General features: G+C 38.0%; 1 protein-coding gene across 6 annotated transcripts in view; it reads right to left on the bottom strand.

Annotated features, from left to right (window-relative positions):
• The window catches only part of AP2A2 (adaptor related protein complex 2 subunit alpha 2), a 52,251-nt gene that overhangs the window by 3,465 nt on the left and 28,584 nt on the right, over nucleotides 1-20,202 (bottom strand). The window contains exons 5-22 of one of the 6 annotated variants that reach the window (XM_064513164.1): nucleotides 19,765-19,894; nucleotides 18,586-18,687; nucleotides 16,844-16,952; nucleotides 16,194-16,344; nucleotides 15,590-15,758; nucleotides 14,295-14,432; nucleotides 12,868-13,050; nucleotides 11,693-11,790; nucleotides 11,272-11,503; nucleotides 9,216-9,389; nucleotides 7,124-7,287; nucleotides 5,270-5,347; nucleotides 4,274-4,356; nucleotides 3,197-3,286; nucleotides 2,270-2,393; nucleotides 1,282-1,398; nucleotides 1,000-1,069; nucleotides 179-313 (exon numbers count right to left, since the gene is read on the bottom strand). In XM_064513164.1, the coding sequence (XP_064369234.1) occupies nucleotides 179-313; nucleotides 1,000-1,069; nucleotides 1,282-1,398; nucleotides 2,270-2,393; nucleotides 3,197-3,286; nucleotides 4,274-4,356; nucleotides 5,270-5,347; nucleotides 7,124-7,287; nucleotides 9,216-9,389; nucleotides 11,272-11,503; nucleotides 11,693-11,790; nucleotides 12,868-13,050; nucleotides 14,295-14,432; nucleotides 15,590-15,758; nucleotides 16,194-16,344; nucleotides 16,844-16,952; nucleotides 18,586-18,687; nucleotides 19,765-19,894 (2,347 nt within the window). Of the gene's footprint in view, nucleotides 1-178; nucleotides 314-999; nucleotides 1,070-1,281; nucleotides 1,399-2,269; nucleotides 3,287-4,273; nucleotides 4,357-5,269; nucleotides 5,348-7,123; nucleotides 7,288-9,215; nucleotides 9,390-11,271; nucleotides 11,504-11,692; nucleotides 11,791-12,867; nucleotides 13,051-14,294; nucleotides 14,433-15,589; nucleotides 15,759-16,193; nucleotides 16,360-16,843; nucleotides 16,953-18,585; nucleotides 18,688-19,764; nucleotides 19,895-20,202 lie in introns of those variants that run through there. The other 5 variants (XM_064513160.1, XM_064513159.1, XM_064513161.1 and 2 more) reach the window with 5 other exon arrangements.

Consider the following 20,202-nt stretch of genomic DNA (forward strand, 5'->3'; position numbering starts at 1 on the left):
GTAGCTTACCAAGCTAGGCCAGGACCAGCTGCTAAAGTTTAATCTCCTTATTAGTTTGCAGTCACAATTAGCTATTGCAATAGTAATTCTAAAACACCTTAAGGATTTTCACATATATACATTCTTATTTAGTGCAAACAAGAACTTATATTTAAACTGTAGATACAGAAACAGATACCTGTGCCTGCAGGTTGGGTTCAAGACGCAGCAAGCATCCAATCTGAGTAGTTTTTGTATGTATGATACCAGCACCAACAAAGTTAGCAGGGTTGGGATCTACCTCCTCGAGCAAGGCAGATCCAAAGCCAATTATCTATCAAAGAAACCCAGAAGATTTTTAGATGTAGTGGGGACAGAAGGACAGCAGTTCCAAGTAACCTTGATCACTAATGGAATTGACAGTCTACCCCAGCACAGCCACAACCAAATAGCAAGTCAAATAGGAGACTCCTTAGTTTTTATGGGAAGTGTTCAAGAAATTATAGAACTTTAGCAACTACCCAATACCAATTTTATTACAATGGGAACTTTTAAAAGGACAGTGACTCCTGATATTGAGCTGTTCCTGAAGTAAGATTTCTTTGGAAAACAACTGAGAAATAATTTTCATGCCACTTAATTCTCCCCTGTTTAATTATGATGCAGGCTTCCCTGCCTTATTCTCATTGTCTCTATTCTGCTGAAGGCAGTCACCTTTACAGAAAGTCACAATACTATCTTGTTTTCTTTTGAAATTAGCACAAATCTAGTACAAATTAAAGCAGAAGATACTCCAAGCCTTAAGCATGGAATTCACATTTTCATAAATAGCTTTAAGTTTCCAGCTGCTGTTGAAGACTATATCTAACTCGAGCCATACTGAGAAACAGTCCGTCCAACCCAGCCTGCCAAGGCCTGGTTACACCACATAGACAAGCGCCATAAAAACCAAGACAGGCAAAGTCTGCTTATACCACTACTTTTATACTATGAAATTTGAAATACCATGCTACTACCCACCTTTGCTTTTGTGATCTCTGCATCCATTGGGTGTTTTGCTTTAAAGATGTTCTGTACTTCTTGTTTAGGACTGCAAGGCAAAGCACAGATGAATACTTTCGTGCATCGTGTAATTCACAGCATCATTTAACAGCTATCTGTACTACTTGTACTGGGGGAGGTTCTAACTCACAGGCATTAAGTACAGAATGGGTCGCTGCACTAGCTGCATTCACAGTAAACCTTTTTCTTCCCTTTGACCCCCCCGAAAAGTCCCAAGCCTAATCATAAACAGGGTCTTACTTGCTCAGTTGCTTCCAACGCTGGAAAAAGTCTTGAGAAGACATCTCTGTAGGCTGAAAAAACTTATTCAGTGTGATGGGTAACTTTACTGAAAGATTTTGAAATGTTCCACCATACCTGTATGCGGAACAGACAGAACATGGGGCATGTAGTACAAACTGTCAGCAGTCTCGGTGTGTATCAACCAAGCAATTGAGGATGAATACTAAGGTACAACTACTCAATGACTTAAAAAGTGTTATCAACTGTCTTAACTAAGAAATGGCAGATCATGTGATTTCTAAGCTGCAAATTTTAATCCACCATTAAATGATTTTATCTGCTCTACCTAGACAGAACATGAAAGTGAATTGGTAGAGCTTCTTATGAGGATGTCACTCAATTTCAGCATAGGTACTTATGCCTTTGGATAGCACCTAGCAAGGGGGCGAAGACAGATTCTTGTGAAAAATACACTAATTAAAAAAACTTCCAGCTTAGGCTAGAGCAACAGAACATAGTCCAGAAATCAGGACTGCAAATACGAGTCTTTCCCAAAGGCTGCCACTGAGCAGACATAAGATTCTGGGTTTGGCTGTGTGCATTCTTCATCCAAGCCTTTTTCTTTTTTTTTTTTTTTTTTAAAATTATGTTCTTCATTTCTGGAAGAATAACTGAGATTAATCTATGACATATATTCCTGTCAAGGTTTCTTTAGCAAACGGGAAGATTGCTGTTTTATACAGATAATGGAAACAGAAGTCTTGGGGACACTTTAACAGAAGCTGCTTCTTCGTAAGTTTTTGTTTTTTAAAATTATCGTTCCAAAAGTTGCTTCCCTCCATCCCTCAGTAGTTTAAAGCTTTGGTAGATCAACTTTTTGGGAAAGTCACCTACCTGCCCAAGACAGCTTTTGAATTTGTACATCTATTCTATGTTTCAGTCAGAGGCCCAGGCCAACTTAAACATTTACATAATTAATTCAGCAGCTTTAAAATACTGTGTTTACCTGAACTGAATGTTCAGGATTGGCGCTTCCATAAAGTCTGACACACACTCAATGTTCACAACCTGCTGCACCTGTGCACCTCCATCCACTGTGGGGTCAACTGGTTTTGTCTGAAGATTCAGGCATGAGATGTAGTTAAGAAAACCAATCAATGAGCTAATAGCTTAAAAATAGTAATTTCTATGGCAAACTACATAAAGGAATTAACATTGCATCTGCTGGTTCTCTGCTACTGAAAATCCAAAGCTCAATTCTTATACAGTAAAATATTTTCTTTTCCTGTTGACACATCAAGAAGCAATAGCACCCCAAAGTTTTTTCTAGTTATAGGAATATTCTTAAAAGAAGGATGCCATCAAAAAGGTATGAAGGCCTGGACTTTAAAATAAAAACTCCAGCACTATCTCATTTTGATCTAAATCTTAGTGATGCTTTGAGTCAAACAAGATAGATTACATGCTCTCCCAGAAATCCTAAATTGTCAATACCAAGAATTAAGCGCAAATATAACACACACAAGAAGTTTATTTTAAGGTACTGGCATGCTTGTGCACACACATTTCTTTACCTCCCTTTCAAATCAGAAGTCATCTGCTAATGCAGGACTGGAAGGACATCATACCTACGCCTCTGCTGCTTCACGTCAGTGGACAAAGCTACAGAGTCATGTTACATATTTATTCAGGATAATATATCCTCAATTCAACAGATAAAGCTCTCCCTGTAACCACAGCTCTAAAGAGAGAATCTTCTATTTCTGCTAAAGACTTAGTTTTTTTCTACAAAAGTTTCCAAGTTATTCAGCAAATTACTCTTTTCTTCATGGCTGAGGACACCAAACCTTGATCTGGCCGCTTTACTGCACTTTTGTGCTGCATAAAGCACAAAAACCAAAGAACAGACAGATGCTATTGCATTTAAGGATATTTGACTGAAGATCATCTGAGCAGATTACTGTTGGAGTAAAATTCAGGAACTGTGTTGATGTCTTATTGCCATAGAATATGAACATACGTCCTATTAAAAAAAAAAAAAAAAAGGGAGAGTAAAGGCATCAGAAGTTTTAGGTACATCATGTGCAATTATACTGCACTACGCGGTTCAAGAATCTAACACATTGTCTTTCTACCCTTCTTTGAAATAACTTAAGTGAAATTTATTCGTCCAAGAACAGACATGGCATATATATCTGTAATATATCAGACAGTATATATGCATATACTCTATATATCAGGATATATATATATATATATATGTAAATATACTAGACATCTAATACATCAACCTACAGGAACCTTCACTGAGAGGCCTTCAATGTATACTCCAAGTCTTAACCTACTTCCATTTACAGTGTTAGAGAGCAGAAGTGTTACATATAATTATTAGTGCTTATCTTGCTAGGATATTCACAGCTCAGAATGAAGTAACATGAAAACAGACCATTAGAGCTTTCCCACAGTCATCAGACAGGCACTAAAATAATCCATGGAAGTCTTTCAATCACTAGGATTTTTTTTAATATAAAAGTGTTATTGTGGTACCAAAAGTGATGCAGAAGAGAAACAAGCACTCCTTGTTCTGGCTTATGTTCTATTCCCAACTCTTTACTAGACACTTTCAGTACCCTGTGCATTAATATATTTTGGTAGAAGTATGCTTGAAATACATTTTATACCATATGGTTACAAAAAGCTCTACTGTGAAACAGACACACTCAAGAGAAAGGTCACTTAGGACCCAGGCTGTATCAGCCTTATGAAGAGGCAGTGAGAACTAGAACTCACAGTACCACCTACACGCCCGTTTCATCTCAGCTACCAAAAGCAGCTGGAAAGTTGAAAACAAGAACCCACACAGAAGCCACAAACAGAAGATCCTAATACAGTTAGGCCTGAAATCAGGCTCCCCTTTTAAAGCAGCTGAAAAGTCAGCCTTATGCTCAATATCATGTCGACATTGAAGTTGATGCACAAATACCTAACCTCTCTGCCTGAAAGCTCTTACCCAGGTTCTGTCGAAATTCAGATTTCAGTCCAATTTGTAGCAACTGATTTTCAAATAGGACTCCATTATTTTTACACACAAACCTAGAGGAAGAGAGGCAACACGCATTTTAACGGTGACAAATTTAAAAGAGTGTTTAGAACCACAAAATTCAGGGTTTACACAGAGGATGAAGACTGGTTAACCTAAAGCGCATCAGTCTGCGAGAGAGGCCTTTGCAGAAAATTGCAGAGTTAAAAGACGAATACATTTTACAATTAAAACCACCAATTGTAGAACACTAAAATAACTCAGTTTCTATTCAATAGGATACCTGAGAAACTATGGAGGAAGCTGCAATATGCTACAGACACACACTAAGAAGGACTAGGCAATAGACTATTACTTCTCTTTTTTTTGGCAACTTCTGGAATTCACTAGGCTGGTGCAGAATTAAGTTTGAAGCTCTGACTGTTTAAACATAAAAGACCCCCTTGTTTCATCAATTCTGTATCACATATGTTGACTTGACAGTTGTGGTTTTTTTATTTTGAGAGAGCAAGCCCATTCTGCAGGTATTTCCGTCCTCCTACCCTTCACTTAAAAGCAGAAGAGGTGGTCAACGAATATTAGCCTTTTTCATACATGGCACTACACAAAAACATGCTTGCAAATATCAGTACTTTTGGTAAATTCTTACCCTTTTAAAACAGTTGTCTGTATTTGCAAATAGTTGCAAAGCTTAAGATACAGCTAGAGTTGCCATAAATGTCTCATTTTAGAGTAGTGTGTGATAGCACTGACTCTTAATGGGCAACTCTAAGCTGTGGATTCATGAGCGTGTCATACAACGCACAACATCTACAGAAATGTTCTGGTCACAAGAAGTCTGAAATATATGTACATATATATGTTTCTGCCCAGTTTTGCTAGCATTAAATTAATGCACACTATAGTTTTTCTTTGTAACTATATTCTGGAATTTGCCCAGCCTTGCAAGGTTTTAGTGTTGCTTACTTGTGAAAAAGCTCATCAGCATCATGCACAGTATCAGCTGGTTCCTCAGAAACTACCTCAGATGAAGCCAGGTCAGGGCTAGTTCAGGCAGCACAAAGGAAGAAAGGTGGTAGCGACAGAGATAGCAGGAGTTAGTAAAGACAGCTTAGTGCTTAGTTATTTCCTTTACCTCCTTCCTCAAAAATGGCACTTGTGAGAATTTAATGCATGAGAAGTTTATTAGCTGCCCTAGTTGAGTACACCTGGAAAGGTTTTAGGCATTAAGTGATGATTTTCCTCCTATCCTTTCCCCCACCCCACTCCATGACTGTTAGGAACCAGGAATTCCTCCTGAAGACAGGAGATGCTGAAGATGTTCAGCAGCTTAAGTTTATACCTCTTAAACAACCAAATCCTTTTAGGCATTTAATTATTTGTGACAGTTTTTTTAGTTCAAAGCCATAAATGGAGGTGTATATTAGCCACTTCAAACCTGCATTTTGAAACAGACCTCATCAACATTAATGGAATTTCTAATGATGATTGCACAGTCTGTTCTTAAAAAGAAACCCACAAATATTTAAAGCGTAGGCAACAGTACATGGGCACATGGTGTATGACTAAGCCAAGTAACAGATTAGAAGCAAGAGTGACAACAGCACTAAAAAAGCAGCAGGAGAGTATAGAAGGCAACTTCGCAATAGTGCTGAGGGAGTGTTTCACCTTATACAGACAGACCATGGTTGGACAAAGCTAAACTTTCCTCTGCAGCAAGAGAAAACTCAGTTTAAGTAACTTTTTCTTATGAAGCTACAAGTCTGGTTTTAAAAACTTAGTTTTTCTTTTAAAAAAAAGCTCTAACAAGCTTGCATAGCTTCTTAAAATTTTGGTACTGTGTAGCACAATTAAACATCACTTACTGCTTTTCAAGAGAAATGTAGGATCAAGTTTTAATCACTGCAAACCTGCAACAGAGCCTGGCCTTGAATAAAATTTGGATGAAGCGCAACATGGTCCAGGCAGATTAGTTTCACTTATCATGCCTCCTATATTAAGATGCCCTGCAAGTGCATCATAACATCATGATGCGACATCCTTGATAATATTAATATTATGCTCTTCAGCCAATAATAAGATAGAATTTGAAAGATGCACTGTCATCTTATTCTATTTACTTCCAAAATTTTAGCCAAGTGACATTTGAGTATAGCTAACAGGTTATTTGATATTAAAGGGATTAATAATACACTATGCCTGATACTACAGCTGGCAATGTAAGTAGGAAGATAATTTTAAACAAATCTCCCTCTCCCAAAAAAAGAAAACCATTTTTTTTCCTTCAGACTCGTTTGTCAGACAGTAGCAGAGCAATGTAAATATTTCTTGAAACTGAGACACACTATCTCTGGATATATAGCTAGGAACAACCCAACCCACTGTTCCAGTGCAAGTTTGCCATAAATGAGGTGATGCAAGAACATTTTATGGAAACAAGATATGATGTACAAGAACAATGTATTCATGTTGGGCCAGATAACCCCAAAGTTTAGCATGTGTTACTGAGATGCACGAGCAGCTTAATTTAACAAAGCAGCAAAACCAGGAAGAAAGCTAGGCAAGACTGTGTGGCTAATATCCTCAGGCTGACTACTACAGACTCCATTTTGCATGAACAAAGGTATTCAATAAAAACAGCATATCCAGCATAAAGAGTTCAAGAACGCCCCTTCTGCTCCACAACTACCACCCGGGAATGCATTCAAGTAGCTGGAAAAAAACTGAAAGTTATTCATCGGATATATTCTCTTCTCTAATCCTGTTTTAACAGGCAAATACTTCCCCAGAGCCCTTACAGAATGTCTCATTTTCAATTACCTCGCAAAGTTGTCATCAGAACCAGGAGCAAGAGGTGCAACTGCAGAAGCCGAATCTGAAAATACATCCACGAGCAGGCTACCACTAGAGGCGGGTGGGGGAGCTGAATTGGTGAGAGGAGCTGCACCCAGACCCAGCAGATCCGCAGATGGAGAAGGAGTAGACTAGGGAAGACAAGACACTTCAGAGTTGAACTATAACAAGACTAAAACAGAGCTGTCTTTTGCAGGGACACCTAAGCTACGGCAAAGTGCTTCCCTCCCCTATGAAGGTTTGGGCAGACTATGGAAGACTTCATAAATGTGTTTCAATTTAAGTCAGTAACAGATGATGTAGGGTTCCTTCCCCCTCCCCTTTGAATTGAGTATCATTGCCTAGCAGTTAAATAAAAAACAAAATCTGTACACGTGGATTCTGATCCTGTGGAAAATCAAGAGAAATTAACTACCATAGGGAGTAGAATTCTAATATGTTCCTTTTCTTTCCTGAAGAATTCAGCACTGCCTTTATGTAAGCCTGAATCAAAACATAACAGCATCTTAAGCTGACCATCAGTTTAGTCCTGAGGGTTTCAGAGCTTGACAAACCTTAGAAACATTGCAAAACCTAACCAACAACAAAAAAAAGCAGAGCTTGTAGTTGATTTAGACTACAAGCTGCACAGGTAGAGGTAAGATCTTCAAGAAGATTTTTCTTAAATGGAGCAAGTCAAGCAGCCAGGGCACAGAATCATGCACCATCAGAGGCCTCACATATGCACTCAGGAGTCACATACAAGAACAAAACACAGATCAGTATTAGCCAAAGTGTTTATGCATTAGATATTAAGTCTACAATATGCCAGATATGCCAAAAATGAGTTGCAAGATAAAAGAATAAGATTTTACTTGCAACAGACATGACAGTTAGCTTTAAGTAGCTCATCCAAATGCAAGTCAGCTCAAAGTTATCATGTACTCCAAAGACTGAATTTGATGCAGGATAACCAAAAATTCCCTAAGATTTTTCAGAAGCCAGTTATTAAGAACGGTTCAAAACAAACAGCTGAACTCTGAGTTAGACCATATTCTTGGCAACTAAGATAGGGTCACATCAAAAGCACTGATGAAAGTAATGTAGCAGACTTTCTTAGGCTGCTATTAACCTATAGGAAGTAAAGCTGTTGAGGCATTCCACAATTTAAAATACTAGTCACCTCAGTCAGTTTGGCAAAAAAGCCACATATTTTCTCTGGTGGAAAGCTATTTCCATCTGTTCAATGATGTTGCACTTCAGTGACTAGTAAGCAGCACAGATACTCCTAGATACTGCAGTGACAAGGTTAAAGGATTAAGTTTTAAATGTAGATTTAATGTAGATTTAAATGTAAATTTTTAAGTGTATGGAATGTGTCAAAGCACTTCTTCCTCTCAGGTAATCTACTACTACATCTCAACTGTACTTATAAGTTATCCTTGTTATTAGAATTGGAAACTTAAGTATTATGTTAGGGGAGTGATTCAGCCTACCAGCCTTAATTGACAATAAAGTAGGAAGTTGCAGCTCAACAAACAAGACGGTGGCATTGTCTACCATAATGGAACTCAAACTATTGAGTCAAGTAAGTTTATATAACCTCATCATTATACTTTATGGGCACCCACACAAAGTGCATTTCTAGTGAAAACAAAAATAACCTAAAACAAGATGCAAAAATCTCTCTCATGCTAGAAGAGTCAGAAGAACAGCTGATGCTTAGAAATTCAAGCCACTCCTTTTAAATATGTTCATTTTAGCATCTCACCTTCACTGCAATTTAACCAGAGCAAGAATATTCCCATTTCTAAGGTTGTAGCAACATTTCTCAGAGTAACAACATAAAAGGTTTAGACTGCAGACAATTCTTCCCCATTTACACTGTGGGTAAGTTTTCCAAAGGAAAGCTGAATACAAGCATGCAGAGGAAGCAGGTATGGGTTCCCCAATACTTCATAGCAAACACCCAGAGTCTTAAATTTTAAGATCAAAATTTCAAAGTCACTTTAAGGAAGCAATTCCCTGTTCACTTCCACACCTTGTGAACCACTGAAATAAAAACAGTTTTTAAACTCACAACAGCACTGGCATTGACAGAGGCAGGTTCAGCACTTCCATTCATATCAGAGCTCCTCTCCTTTTTGATCTCTTCCAGGTCAGTAACTGTGCCAGGACCCTTCTTCTTCTTGAGCTTAGCCAAAATAGAAGATTCCCTCTCCGGAAAGGGAGGCATTTCTTCTAGCACGGTAGCCTTATCACAGAAGTAGTGTATTAGTCACACTGACAAAGAAAGTCAAATCAACTTTCTAGTCTTTGAAAAGAAACACCCTTATACATTGCATGATGTTCAGGCAAGAGTAGAAATAACTACCTATACAGAAAACCACTGCGCAGTCTGTTATACAGTGGTAGAGTAGATTTGTCTTTAAAAAAAATTCAGAATTTTCTGAAGTCTACTTTCTGACTGGTGACCTGGGAGCTTTTGCTGATAAAGCCCTTCCTCCTCTTTCACCTTCTACATGGTACCTTCCACAGACAACAGACCTAACCTTGAAGATACACAGAGCATAATCTTGAAAACAGTCTTCCTAAAGGAGGTGCTTACAAAAACAGCACTTTGCTAGAGAGGTAATCTGCACCTATTAAAAAAATCCCACACCCAAACAGACCACACACACCACCACCACCACCACGCTTGGATCACAGCAGACCTAAAAGTTCTTAAGTCAGGCAGACCTAGACTGGAGCCACTAAAGATTACCCAGACTAGGACCTATTCAGACCCAAATATTTATTACCAGTCACAAGACTGAGGGTGACGTGCTCTGGCCAGACCTGAGAGTGCCAGGTTAAAACACTATCTGGGAACTTCTGGGGACAAAGAAGTTCTGCGCAGGGAATTGCAAGTTTCCTGCCCATCAACCCATAGGCTGATTTTCAGGAAGTCTACATGAGTTTTGACTAATTGTTAAAGAAAACCCAAGTGTTAAGTGGCAGACTTATAATTCCATTTAGTCTTGAGTCATGTATTCACTTTAGCATAGCTTAAAGAACCCTTTGACATCTTCCTTTTCCAGTCCTCAAAGAGCTAACATTAACTTTTCAATTGTTGCAGAGCTAAATGATACAAAACAACTAGACCAGTGACTTGAAGGGAAAAGTTTTCAGACTTTGAAGGCTTTATCTAATAATTACATCTTTGAAACACTAGTCAAATCTCTGAAAAAAACAAAACATATTTTACTAATATACAAACCACCAGCACACAGCTCTCATACTACTCTCTGCACATAATACTCAGTGTTTACCTCCTACAGGTTCTGTATGTACATGGTTGTACTGTGCACGTGCTTTAAGTGATTATTATCTACTTGCAGACTTCGACAGCTCACTTCTATTGAGGCAAGAATTCCAGCTTCATACGCTTTATTAAAAGCTGTCCATGCTTGCATGTTGAACCGCTTCTTACAAGTTTACCCAGTCACGTGTTCCCAACCTTCCTCTAAAAGCACACAAACCACCCCAGTTAATCTTTAAAGACAGTATGCATGTTATTTGACAAGTACAATGCCCATGGCAAGACTTTCCCTAAGCACATAGGCTTCCCTCAAGCCAGAGCTCAGCACTTCAGTAACCTGAACTGTCTAGTGACACAGGACTCTGCACCAACCACAGCTATCAGCCAGCTCTAATTTCGTCAAAGTTACAGCTACCTAGTGAGCACACTACAGAAGAACATACAAATACTGAAATGTAAAAGTCTTCAGAATATAAGGCACCAGCCTTTCAGTGTGCAAACACTGTAGGGCTTTGTACTATGCCAGCTTTCACCAAGCCCAATTTAACATGAATTCACTCTCACTTTTCCACCAGAGCAATAACAACTTCGATTTTTAGCTCCAATTGAAAGATAGCTGCAGCTAAATTTCAGTACATAGATAGAAAAAAGAAGAAAAAAAACAGCAGCCATTTGTGGATCCTTAATTTGAATGGATATTTTAAGCAATCAGCTAAGGTTTAGTGGAGTTTTATTCATTGACAGAAGATCCAGAATTGGATTTGATGTTCACATAGCTGAAGAGTTCTCCATAAAAAAAAAAAAAAAAAAAAGAAAAAGAAATCTCTACACCTACCAAGATATCAGTACTGGCAATGGTACTGAGCCTCAGATATTCAACAGCTCTCTGCTGCAGCTCAACATCAGCATTCTTTAGCTGACTGTCACTGCGCAATACATCTTGAATTGTAGTTTTGATTTCTGGAAACAGGTTCACAAACTTGATGTAGGTAGACAGAAGCAGAGCTCGAGTAGGAACACTACACAGATGAAACTTGGAGTGCAGCAAGTTGAACTGGATGAGGGGACTTGAAAGATAGGGAAAAAAATCATTTGTTCAGTTTTCATAGAGATGATAATTCTTAATGCATTACTATCAAGTGCCAAATCATTTGTTTACGAGCTTTTAAGAACATTAAACAGACAGTAATTCTTTACAAAAGAGGTATTACTATTACAATTGCATATTAAGTGGTTTTCTTTAAAAGGCATTTTACCTTGACCTTGGATCACCTGCTATCAGATTTCCAAATTCTCCCAAAATGTAGCCACCTACTTTTACAAGATTCTCATGGCATGCTGGAGCTTGAAGGGCCTGTAAAAACACATTAATAGCTGGTAATTGATCTGTAATATGTCAAAAAGATCTACTTCATCTGTCACTTCCATGTCCAGTTTCCTGGTCTACTTTCCTAGAACAGCAGATCATAGGTCTAGGAGCTAGAAAGCCACCTATGCAAAAAACATGGTGGAGATCTTTTTATAAAATATAGAGAGATTAACCAAGCTAAGTCATACCTAACATAAGTGTTACTAACCCAGGAGTATTCTTAAAGCCCACCTAGCACAACTGCGGACTTCTGAGGACAGATAAAACCACCTGGATTTTCCTAGCATCCTTAGGAGAGTCAGAAGTATGTCAATATGTTTAATTTGATTCTCGCAGGAATGTGCTGAAGTTATCCAAGACATAAATACTGCCTTTTTCAGTATGAAGGCATCCACAGCAGAGATAAGTTCTGAAAGTCAGCTTAAGTATTCAGAAAAGGAGACCAAGAGAGAAGAAAGCCCATATGAAGAATCCAAGCAGAGTCACAGCAATAAGGTCAGCCATTTGGAAAAGTCTCCCTTAATAGTTCAAATTCCAGTTGTATGAGATCCTGAACAGCAGGAATGGGCACATACTCTAGAAGGATCACCAAGTTATCTTGAGTGTTTGGATTCCTACAGCCCAGAAAACTGGAAAAACTTGCAAAAGCCTCCTGCTTTTATTTTATGATTCAGTAATTTTCCAAGTAATGCAGTTTCCTTACTAAGCTATTCACTCAAAAAACTCAGTTTTTTCAATGTGGCAATAAAAAAAATTAAGTTTAAAAAAACAAAAAACAAAAAACAAACACACACACAACCCATCCTCCCTTCCCAAAAACTTATAAACAACCAGGTGATTCTACAATTACTTACCTAAGTCAGAGCAGCTTATCATCATCCTAATCTAGTCTCTGGCTCAGAAAGTCTATGATGGTAAACTTATTTCAAGAAAATACTGCTGGAACTTTGCGTAATTCATGAGCAGATTTTTATACCTCCCTAACACACAGCTGCTAGACTACATGGTGTTTGCTTAATTTCCACACCATTTTGAAAGCAAACACAAAAGAGTTATTCTCACCTCAAAAACAGTCTTTGCTGCATACCCTTGAACATCATCCCTGTTAATGACAATCTGAATAACTCGGTACCATACTTCTTCACTGACATAGTCACCAGCGATGCGAATCAGATTCAAGATGGTATCCACATACCAGGTATAATCCACTGCATACTTCTCAGCTAGAATTGCAACTTTCAGAACCTGAACAAACACAGAAGACAAGACAGCAGAAGCTGGTCAATCTTCTTGATTCTATAAGCTGTGAATCAAGATTCACTTTTATATATCCAGTGAAGCCACACAGCAACCCAGAAACAGATGTTTCAGCTGCTCTGCTAGCTCACTTGCTCCCAAAGCTAAGGTGAAAGATGAACATTGATGCTCTGTGCCAGAAATGGCCTGCTGCCAGGCACATAAAGTCCTAGAGGTGCATTAGTGTGTGCAGCAAGTAGTACACAGTTGAAGAGCCACAGATTAATTGAGTGATCAAGAACAAGCTATTGAAAAAAATATTCTTTGTATAAAAGCATTTAAACCATCACTGAGACACCACTAAGTAGGAATTTGAAGAACTCTTCAAAAAAAATTTGGATGCCCAAGCTAGTAGAGACAAGTCAGAGTCACCAAAATAGTTGTCATTTCAGATCGTATCAAGATTCACATATCCTGAAGCAAAGAGTCAGCAATAGGAAGAGACTACCACATCATTTGGACTGGGTTGCATCTGCACTAGCCAATTCTTTTAGGAGTAGTAAATTAACAGAATAAAATTCATGTTATCTGTAAAGTCAGTGTAGGCTGCCAACAGCAACAAGACAGTATAAGAAGTAAATCCAGGAACTTTCTATTCTATGTTAGCTTTTCTGATCAAGAACTTTTAGCACCTTAGTCCTAACTAAGGAATTACCATAAATACAGACTATGGCTACACTTCTAGGAACATCACTCACTGGGCATTTAATCTTTTGCATTTTTTCTGCTGGGAGAAAGGAGGTAGACAACATTCCTCCCTTTTAACTCATCATGTAAGGCAGAGTTCTTGGGAATCCTTAGACTAGGGGAATGTTCTCACAGCACACAGTTTAAAATTCTACATACAAAAATAAGTATTTATCACACTAAGTTTTGAAACAAAAATAGTTGTCTAGAGATAAGACATAACTCAGTAGAACTAGAGACTGTATTTGCTTGAGCACTAATAAAATTCACTTCACTGTCTCTATGGAATGGACTGAGACCAAAATTACTTTTTAAAATTCCTCATTTCAAGTGTTTTTTCGTAAGTTTAACCTAAACAAAGACATCATTATTAGATGCAGCCTTTATGAAGTTTCACTTTCTTTTTTTTAAACCACCTTTGAAGAATCTCTGTCACAGACTACCCTGCATCCTGGTGGTGCCAAAGCCAGAAACAAAAAAAACCTAAGCAAGTAAAAATATCTCACAATTTCTTCTCTAATGGAATAATCAGCAGTCTCCAAATAATTCAGCATTTCGGCCACAATCTGTTGAGCATTGCTTCGGTCACACATTGCGTACAGGAGATCTACAGCTCTCTGTCGTACACTCACATCCCTTTCAGTCTGCAAAAGGGCACAGAGTAAAGGTGAAATCATCCTGACCTTCTTTGGAAAGCATGTGCAACTTACTGAAAAGATTAAACTTCCACATTTTATTATTCACAGTCAAATTTAAGACAAATGCCTTTTAATAAGCTCTCAGATACAGAATGAAGTCATTCAAAACTTTGATATACTGTTGACATAAGCTACAAGTTTCTCATGTTATTCCCATTTTCAGTCACCTATGGAGAGGTCACTGGAGACTCGGAGGGCTTACCGATTTTATATAACATTTAATCTTAAAAATCAAACCATGAGGTTTTGTTTATGTACTATACATATTCAAATCCAGACAAGTGCTGAGAGTATGGAGGAGTTTGCACAGAACTCCACTATTGCCCTCCAAGGGTTAATGAGCTTGTGGTGCACTATACATAGGGTAACCTGTGCCACTTGTCACAAACGCATTAAGAACCAGCCAAGACAGCCAAACTCATCAGGCCAATGGGCAATTAACTACCTGGAGCTTTAGCATTGAGCTTGCCTCAAATCAACAGAAGCTCAGCTAAAACGCAACAGAGATACATGCTTTAAGGTTAGACAAGTGTATTAATATGCTACAGTATGAGCTTGGAAGGAAACATTACAAGTAAACACTGAAACATTTTGCACTGCCAAGCAAAAATATGTGCAAATAAGTCTTCCTGTTTCACTTTCTGCCAGAGATAGAGCTTTATGGTTTCTTGACTTTTGAAAAAAATTTAAGATTCTGTAGGGGAAGCTGATCACCTACTCTACTGCTCCCCATAAGTTGCTGCAGTGAAGGGGTAATGTCTGTCTTTATCAGCAAAGATAGCAACAGGACAAACTCTTTCTGAGCATTCTTTGTTTTGAATTTTGACTTTTTTGAAAGACTCATTTGTCTTCAGTCTCCAGTTTATGACCCCGTAACATTTTGGAGCCTCAACTGCAAGTATCAAATCCACCAGTAATCTGCAAAAGTAAATCATAATTAACTTGTTATAAGCACAGCATAATTTTGCAGAATTAAAGAAGAACTACAGCAAACTTTCAGAAATAACTCATTTGGTCCCCAAGTATTATTAGCCTAAACGGGGTGGGGAGGGGAGGGGGACACAAGGAAGAAACTTAAAACAGACTGTACACTTAATATTTACCTTCAATGCATTGATAACTGTTTCTATGTGTGTTTTCACAGCCTCATGTGAGAATTCAGAGCTGGCAAGCGTGCACATGCTTTCCAGTGCTAGGTAACGCAAATTAGTTTCTCGGTGCTGCAAGAACTGACCTAGCTGGTTACAGGCACGGACTAGTAGATTTGGCTCACTGCACAGAACAGGAGAGAAAGTGAAAGGGTTAAAAGCAACAGATATAGGAACACTGGATACAGAATACTGTTTCTGCAGTGCAAGTTTCTTAAAGTGCCTCAAAAAGTGTCTGCCAGAACATCCTGCTGGTGAAATGAAAATTCAAATACTGTGAGTGAATCATCTATACTGGATTAGAGTCATGGATCACAACACAAAACTGAACACTAGAAAAGAGCAAGAAACAGCAATTAAAAAATTGCTGATAGTGACATGGTTCATTAATACTTCTCAAATCCAGTGCTGCAGGTGATGTTCCAACCTGGCAAGCAACTTCATACTCCAGTTTTCCCTTTTAGTAAAATTCTATTTAGCATTCAAGACAAAGTCATGGTTTTCCATTAAAACAAACAAAACAAAACACTGTGGTAATAAAAATATTCTCACTGCTCACCTGTCATGATGTATAATTAAGCTTATTGCCTCAAACAGCACAGCATTCTTCGCATTCGAGTGTTGTACTTTCTTAGATTTGGGTGGCTCCTGAGCTTTGTTAAGAATAGTTTCCAGACATTCTGTGAGACGACCACGTACCGCGGGGTCTTCTGGAGAAGAACAAGCTGTTGGACAACTTCATTTCGGTCAACACCCCAACCCCTGCTTTAGGCCTTCCACCTCACTAATCTCAGAGAATAAATTGAGGCAATATTAATGTGTTAAACAGCTCATCCTCCCCTAATATACATTTGACAAAGAAGCCTAAGCCACATTTTTACTTGAGCAAGAACAAAAGCCAAACATTATCTGCACTGTAATATATTTCAAGACTTTAATATTGTTGGTAACATTAAAGAATATTAAACACTTGCAACATCATTCAAAGAGCTAGGTGTCTTAGAGCAAAGTGTTAAATCAACATGCCTCTTACAATCCAGTTGCAACAGCCATTTGAACAATTTGAAACTCCCAAAGAGTACAAGCTTCGGTATCCAGATCTTAAGACACCGTGCTTGCACTCCAAGTTGTGTTCACACACCACCACAGTGGCTCTCTGGATATGATGCACCACGTAAGAGGTGACCATTGTTATGATTTGTGCATTACCTGGAGGTGGATAGCACTGTAACAGCCTCAGAAGTTTCACAGATAACCAAGGAGCAGGAACAAAGTAATAAGTATAGTCCTGAAGATCTGTTGATGCAGAGGTTACAATCTGTAAAATAAGCAGATAGCGCCTCAGCTACTGCAGTTTCAAGTGATTTGCAATTAACAGAAGCACCCAACAAAAAGAGAGCACTGTAGGTCACCTTTGATAGAGGCTTACAGAACTATGGCACTGGTAATGTTTAATCAAGTAAATTAATTAGGTTCAAGTTGTTATACTATCAGTACTCTGTCAAGTTCTCTAATCAGATGAATTCAGTTTTATTGATACAGTAGTCCAGGGAGTTTACTCCCAAAAATCATTCTGTGCTTTCCTTAAAGAGGGATATGACCATCTTGTAACACCAAATATTTAACTAGAAGCTTAGCTTGCATTGATTTAATGATTCATCTTGACCGCAACTATTGAGATTCAGCCAAAACACTAAATGCAGTGCTATACCTTACTGACCATTGATAGGTGAACATGGCATCTTTAAATATGAGAATAATTGGTGGACTGAATTTAAAAAGCAGAAGGACCAATTACTCCATTAACATTCATACTCCACAGCAAAGAACAGTTTGCTTCCACAGAAAAGGTTTATATACATAGTGAAATGTGACAAGGATTACATTAGGTTTCAGAGGAAGTACTTCACTTCACAAATTTCCCTCGCCACACACACACACCCGTTTGATTACAGGGTAAGCACAAGTCTGGCATTAGCTTTGCTCAAAGACATTCCACCTGATGGTTGCTGGTCCACTATGAAACAGCTATTCATTTCCCTTCGAATTCCCTGGCTTTTAAGAAACAAAAAATCTTCATATCCAAGATGAAATTAAATTTGTCTGAACTACATGCAATTTTGGATGTAAGACTGCATAAATTGAGGCCTAAATTCATCTGTTAAGTAATACCTTAAAAGGGCAGGTTTCCCCTCCCATGCCTTGTCTACCTTCAAAAGATGACAAAAGCAAACAAAACAGTAATATAAGTTTTCCAGCATGAAGATCCTAACTTGGTGGGTTATGTTGGGGGGCAATGCCTCACTGCTCCTTCCCTCGGCTTAACCTCATGCACCCATTTACAGAATATTAAATGCTTATGACTATCAGTTTAGCAGCAACACAAGAATGAATAAGAAGAAGATTCATTATCTTATATGAAGTTCAAATAAAATTAAAAGCATGGGCTGTGTTTTTGGGGGTTCCACGTGGAAGTTTCCAGAATTAATTTTTGATCCAATTACTCTTCAGTGTTACAGTAGCAGAAAACAAGGATAAAAGCCTTAATTGCACTGTGAGGATTCTTGCAGTGGGGACAGCATGACTGTTCAACTACATAGACTGAGTGTGTAGCAAGGATTACACCAAAAAGGTTTGTGCAAGCTAATATAGTTTTCCATCACTGTAAGCAACAAATATTAAGACAGGCTAACTGAACTAGCTCTGTGTGCATGTGTACATACATATAATATGGGAGATATATATATTTTATATATATATATATATATATATATATATAAAAATCTCCCATACACACACACACAGAGAAATTGAATGATCCTCATTTTTAACAGCACAGGAAGCTAACCTGACCTAGAAAACTCAGTAAATAATCAACAGTAAGCTAATGTGACCTGGAGAGCTGAGTAAATTAAACAGTGAAGTATTATCAGGGTTAACATTAGACTTACTCTGCTTAATCTAGACACTGCCAAGGAGACGGAAGTTTTGAACTCTTCTGGGTTCTTCTGCGCCAAAGTAGTAATCAGACTTGTAGCTGCAGTAACCACACCCTAGAAAGAAGAAGAAAGCCTTAAGTTCAGTTTTGTAACAGTTTAAGATGGCCCTAGTTAACAGCATCTTTCACTTGAAGGCTTTTAATATACAAGAAAACTAAGTTTAATCCCCATGACAAGACTCCAAATCAGAAAACCCTTCACTTAGCCAACAGCTAGACCAATTACACATTTTAAAAATCCACGAGCATTTGTTCTTTGAGCATTAGCAGTGTGATACTGTCATGCTTGCAGAGTATTTTACACTGTTTTTGTATTAGTTGTGGTTCCTGTTTGAATAGCCCATCTAAAATAAATTCAGAGATATGCTTAAAGAAAAAAAAAGCAGCACCCAGCAGATTATCCAGGAAAGAATTTTGACAACCCCAGATGAAAAGAAGAAGGAAGGAAAGAAAGAGACAATATATGACAACATATTTTATAAAATAAAATTACTAAAATAGTTAATAAAAAATATATAGTTTTTATATTTTTACATGTATGTTTATATTTACTATATTTCATTATATTTTAATATATTTCGCATTTGATATCACTACAGACTGAAGTATTCATATTACTGCTGAAGTGCAAGTCTGAGTAGCCTTATATTCATACAGTAGCTGGATAGGGAAAATAGGCTTTCTTATTTAGAACAATAGGTTTTTGAACCAGCAGGATAAAAATGACCACTTGGAGACCACAGAACAGTGAAGTCCAAGCACTGGCCAAGCAGACATCGCATTTTCAGTGCAGCTCTAATCCTCAGAGAGATCTGAAAATAGTTATTATACCTACACATATGATTTATGAACACAAGGCACAAGATTAATTTGTTTACAGTCAGAGCAAAGGAAGACAAGTTTATGCATGCTATTCTTATATTGACAAGTCTAATAAAACAGGACTTTATCAGAAACACACATATTAATTAGGAGAAGGACAACCTTCTTGCATTTCTATCCCCAAGCCTGAAGAAAATAGCAACCCACTAACTTACTTAAAGGACTCAGAAGGGAATAAATTCATAATGCATTTAACAGTTATCGTTCTCTATACAGAGTAGGCCCAAGAAACAGAAGCAAACTAGTTTACCAAGTGCTGGTCATTGAGGAGATGCACCACCCTGGACGTCCAGTCTCCCATGGGGACAAGGTCAGGAGAAGTTCTATACAGACGTAGCAAGCATAAGGCAGCACTCTGTTTCACGCTATCCATAGTATCTCTGCAAGACACAATCACATTTTAATTTGTATCAAAGTCGCAACAATACTCACAGGCCAGCATTATGCTAGTCTTTGTACTGCTGCAACATCCCTAGTGAGGTAGTATCTTTGCAAGTACATGGAAAGAAGTTAGTTAACTAGATTCTTTCTATGTTAAGGTATTTGCTCTTCATAATTATCAGGTAGGTTGAAAACTTGACTAGTTAAACCATTACGTCTTGTATTCTCTGTAATGTGTGTGGGTTGGTTTGTTTGTTTAGTTTTTTTTTTTTTTTTAACAAGTTAAATTAACATTTCACACCTCTTC

This window comes from Dromaius novaehollandiae, chromosome 5 (genome assembly GCF_036370855.1).
Source record: "Dromaius novaehollandiae isolate bDroNov1 chromosome 5, bDroNov1.hap1, whole genome shotgun sequence".
In the NCBI taxonomy this organism is placed as follows: Eukaryota; Metazoa; Chordata; class Aves; order Casuariiformes; family Dromaiidae; genus Dromaius; species Dromaius novaehollandiae.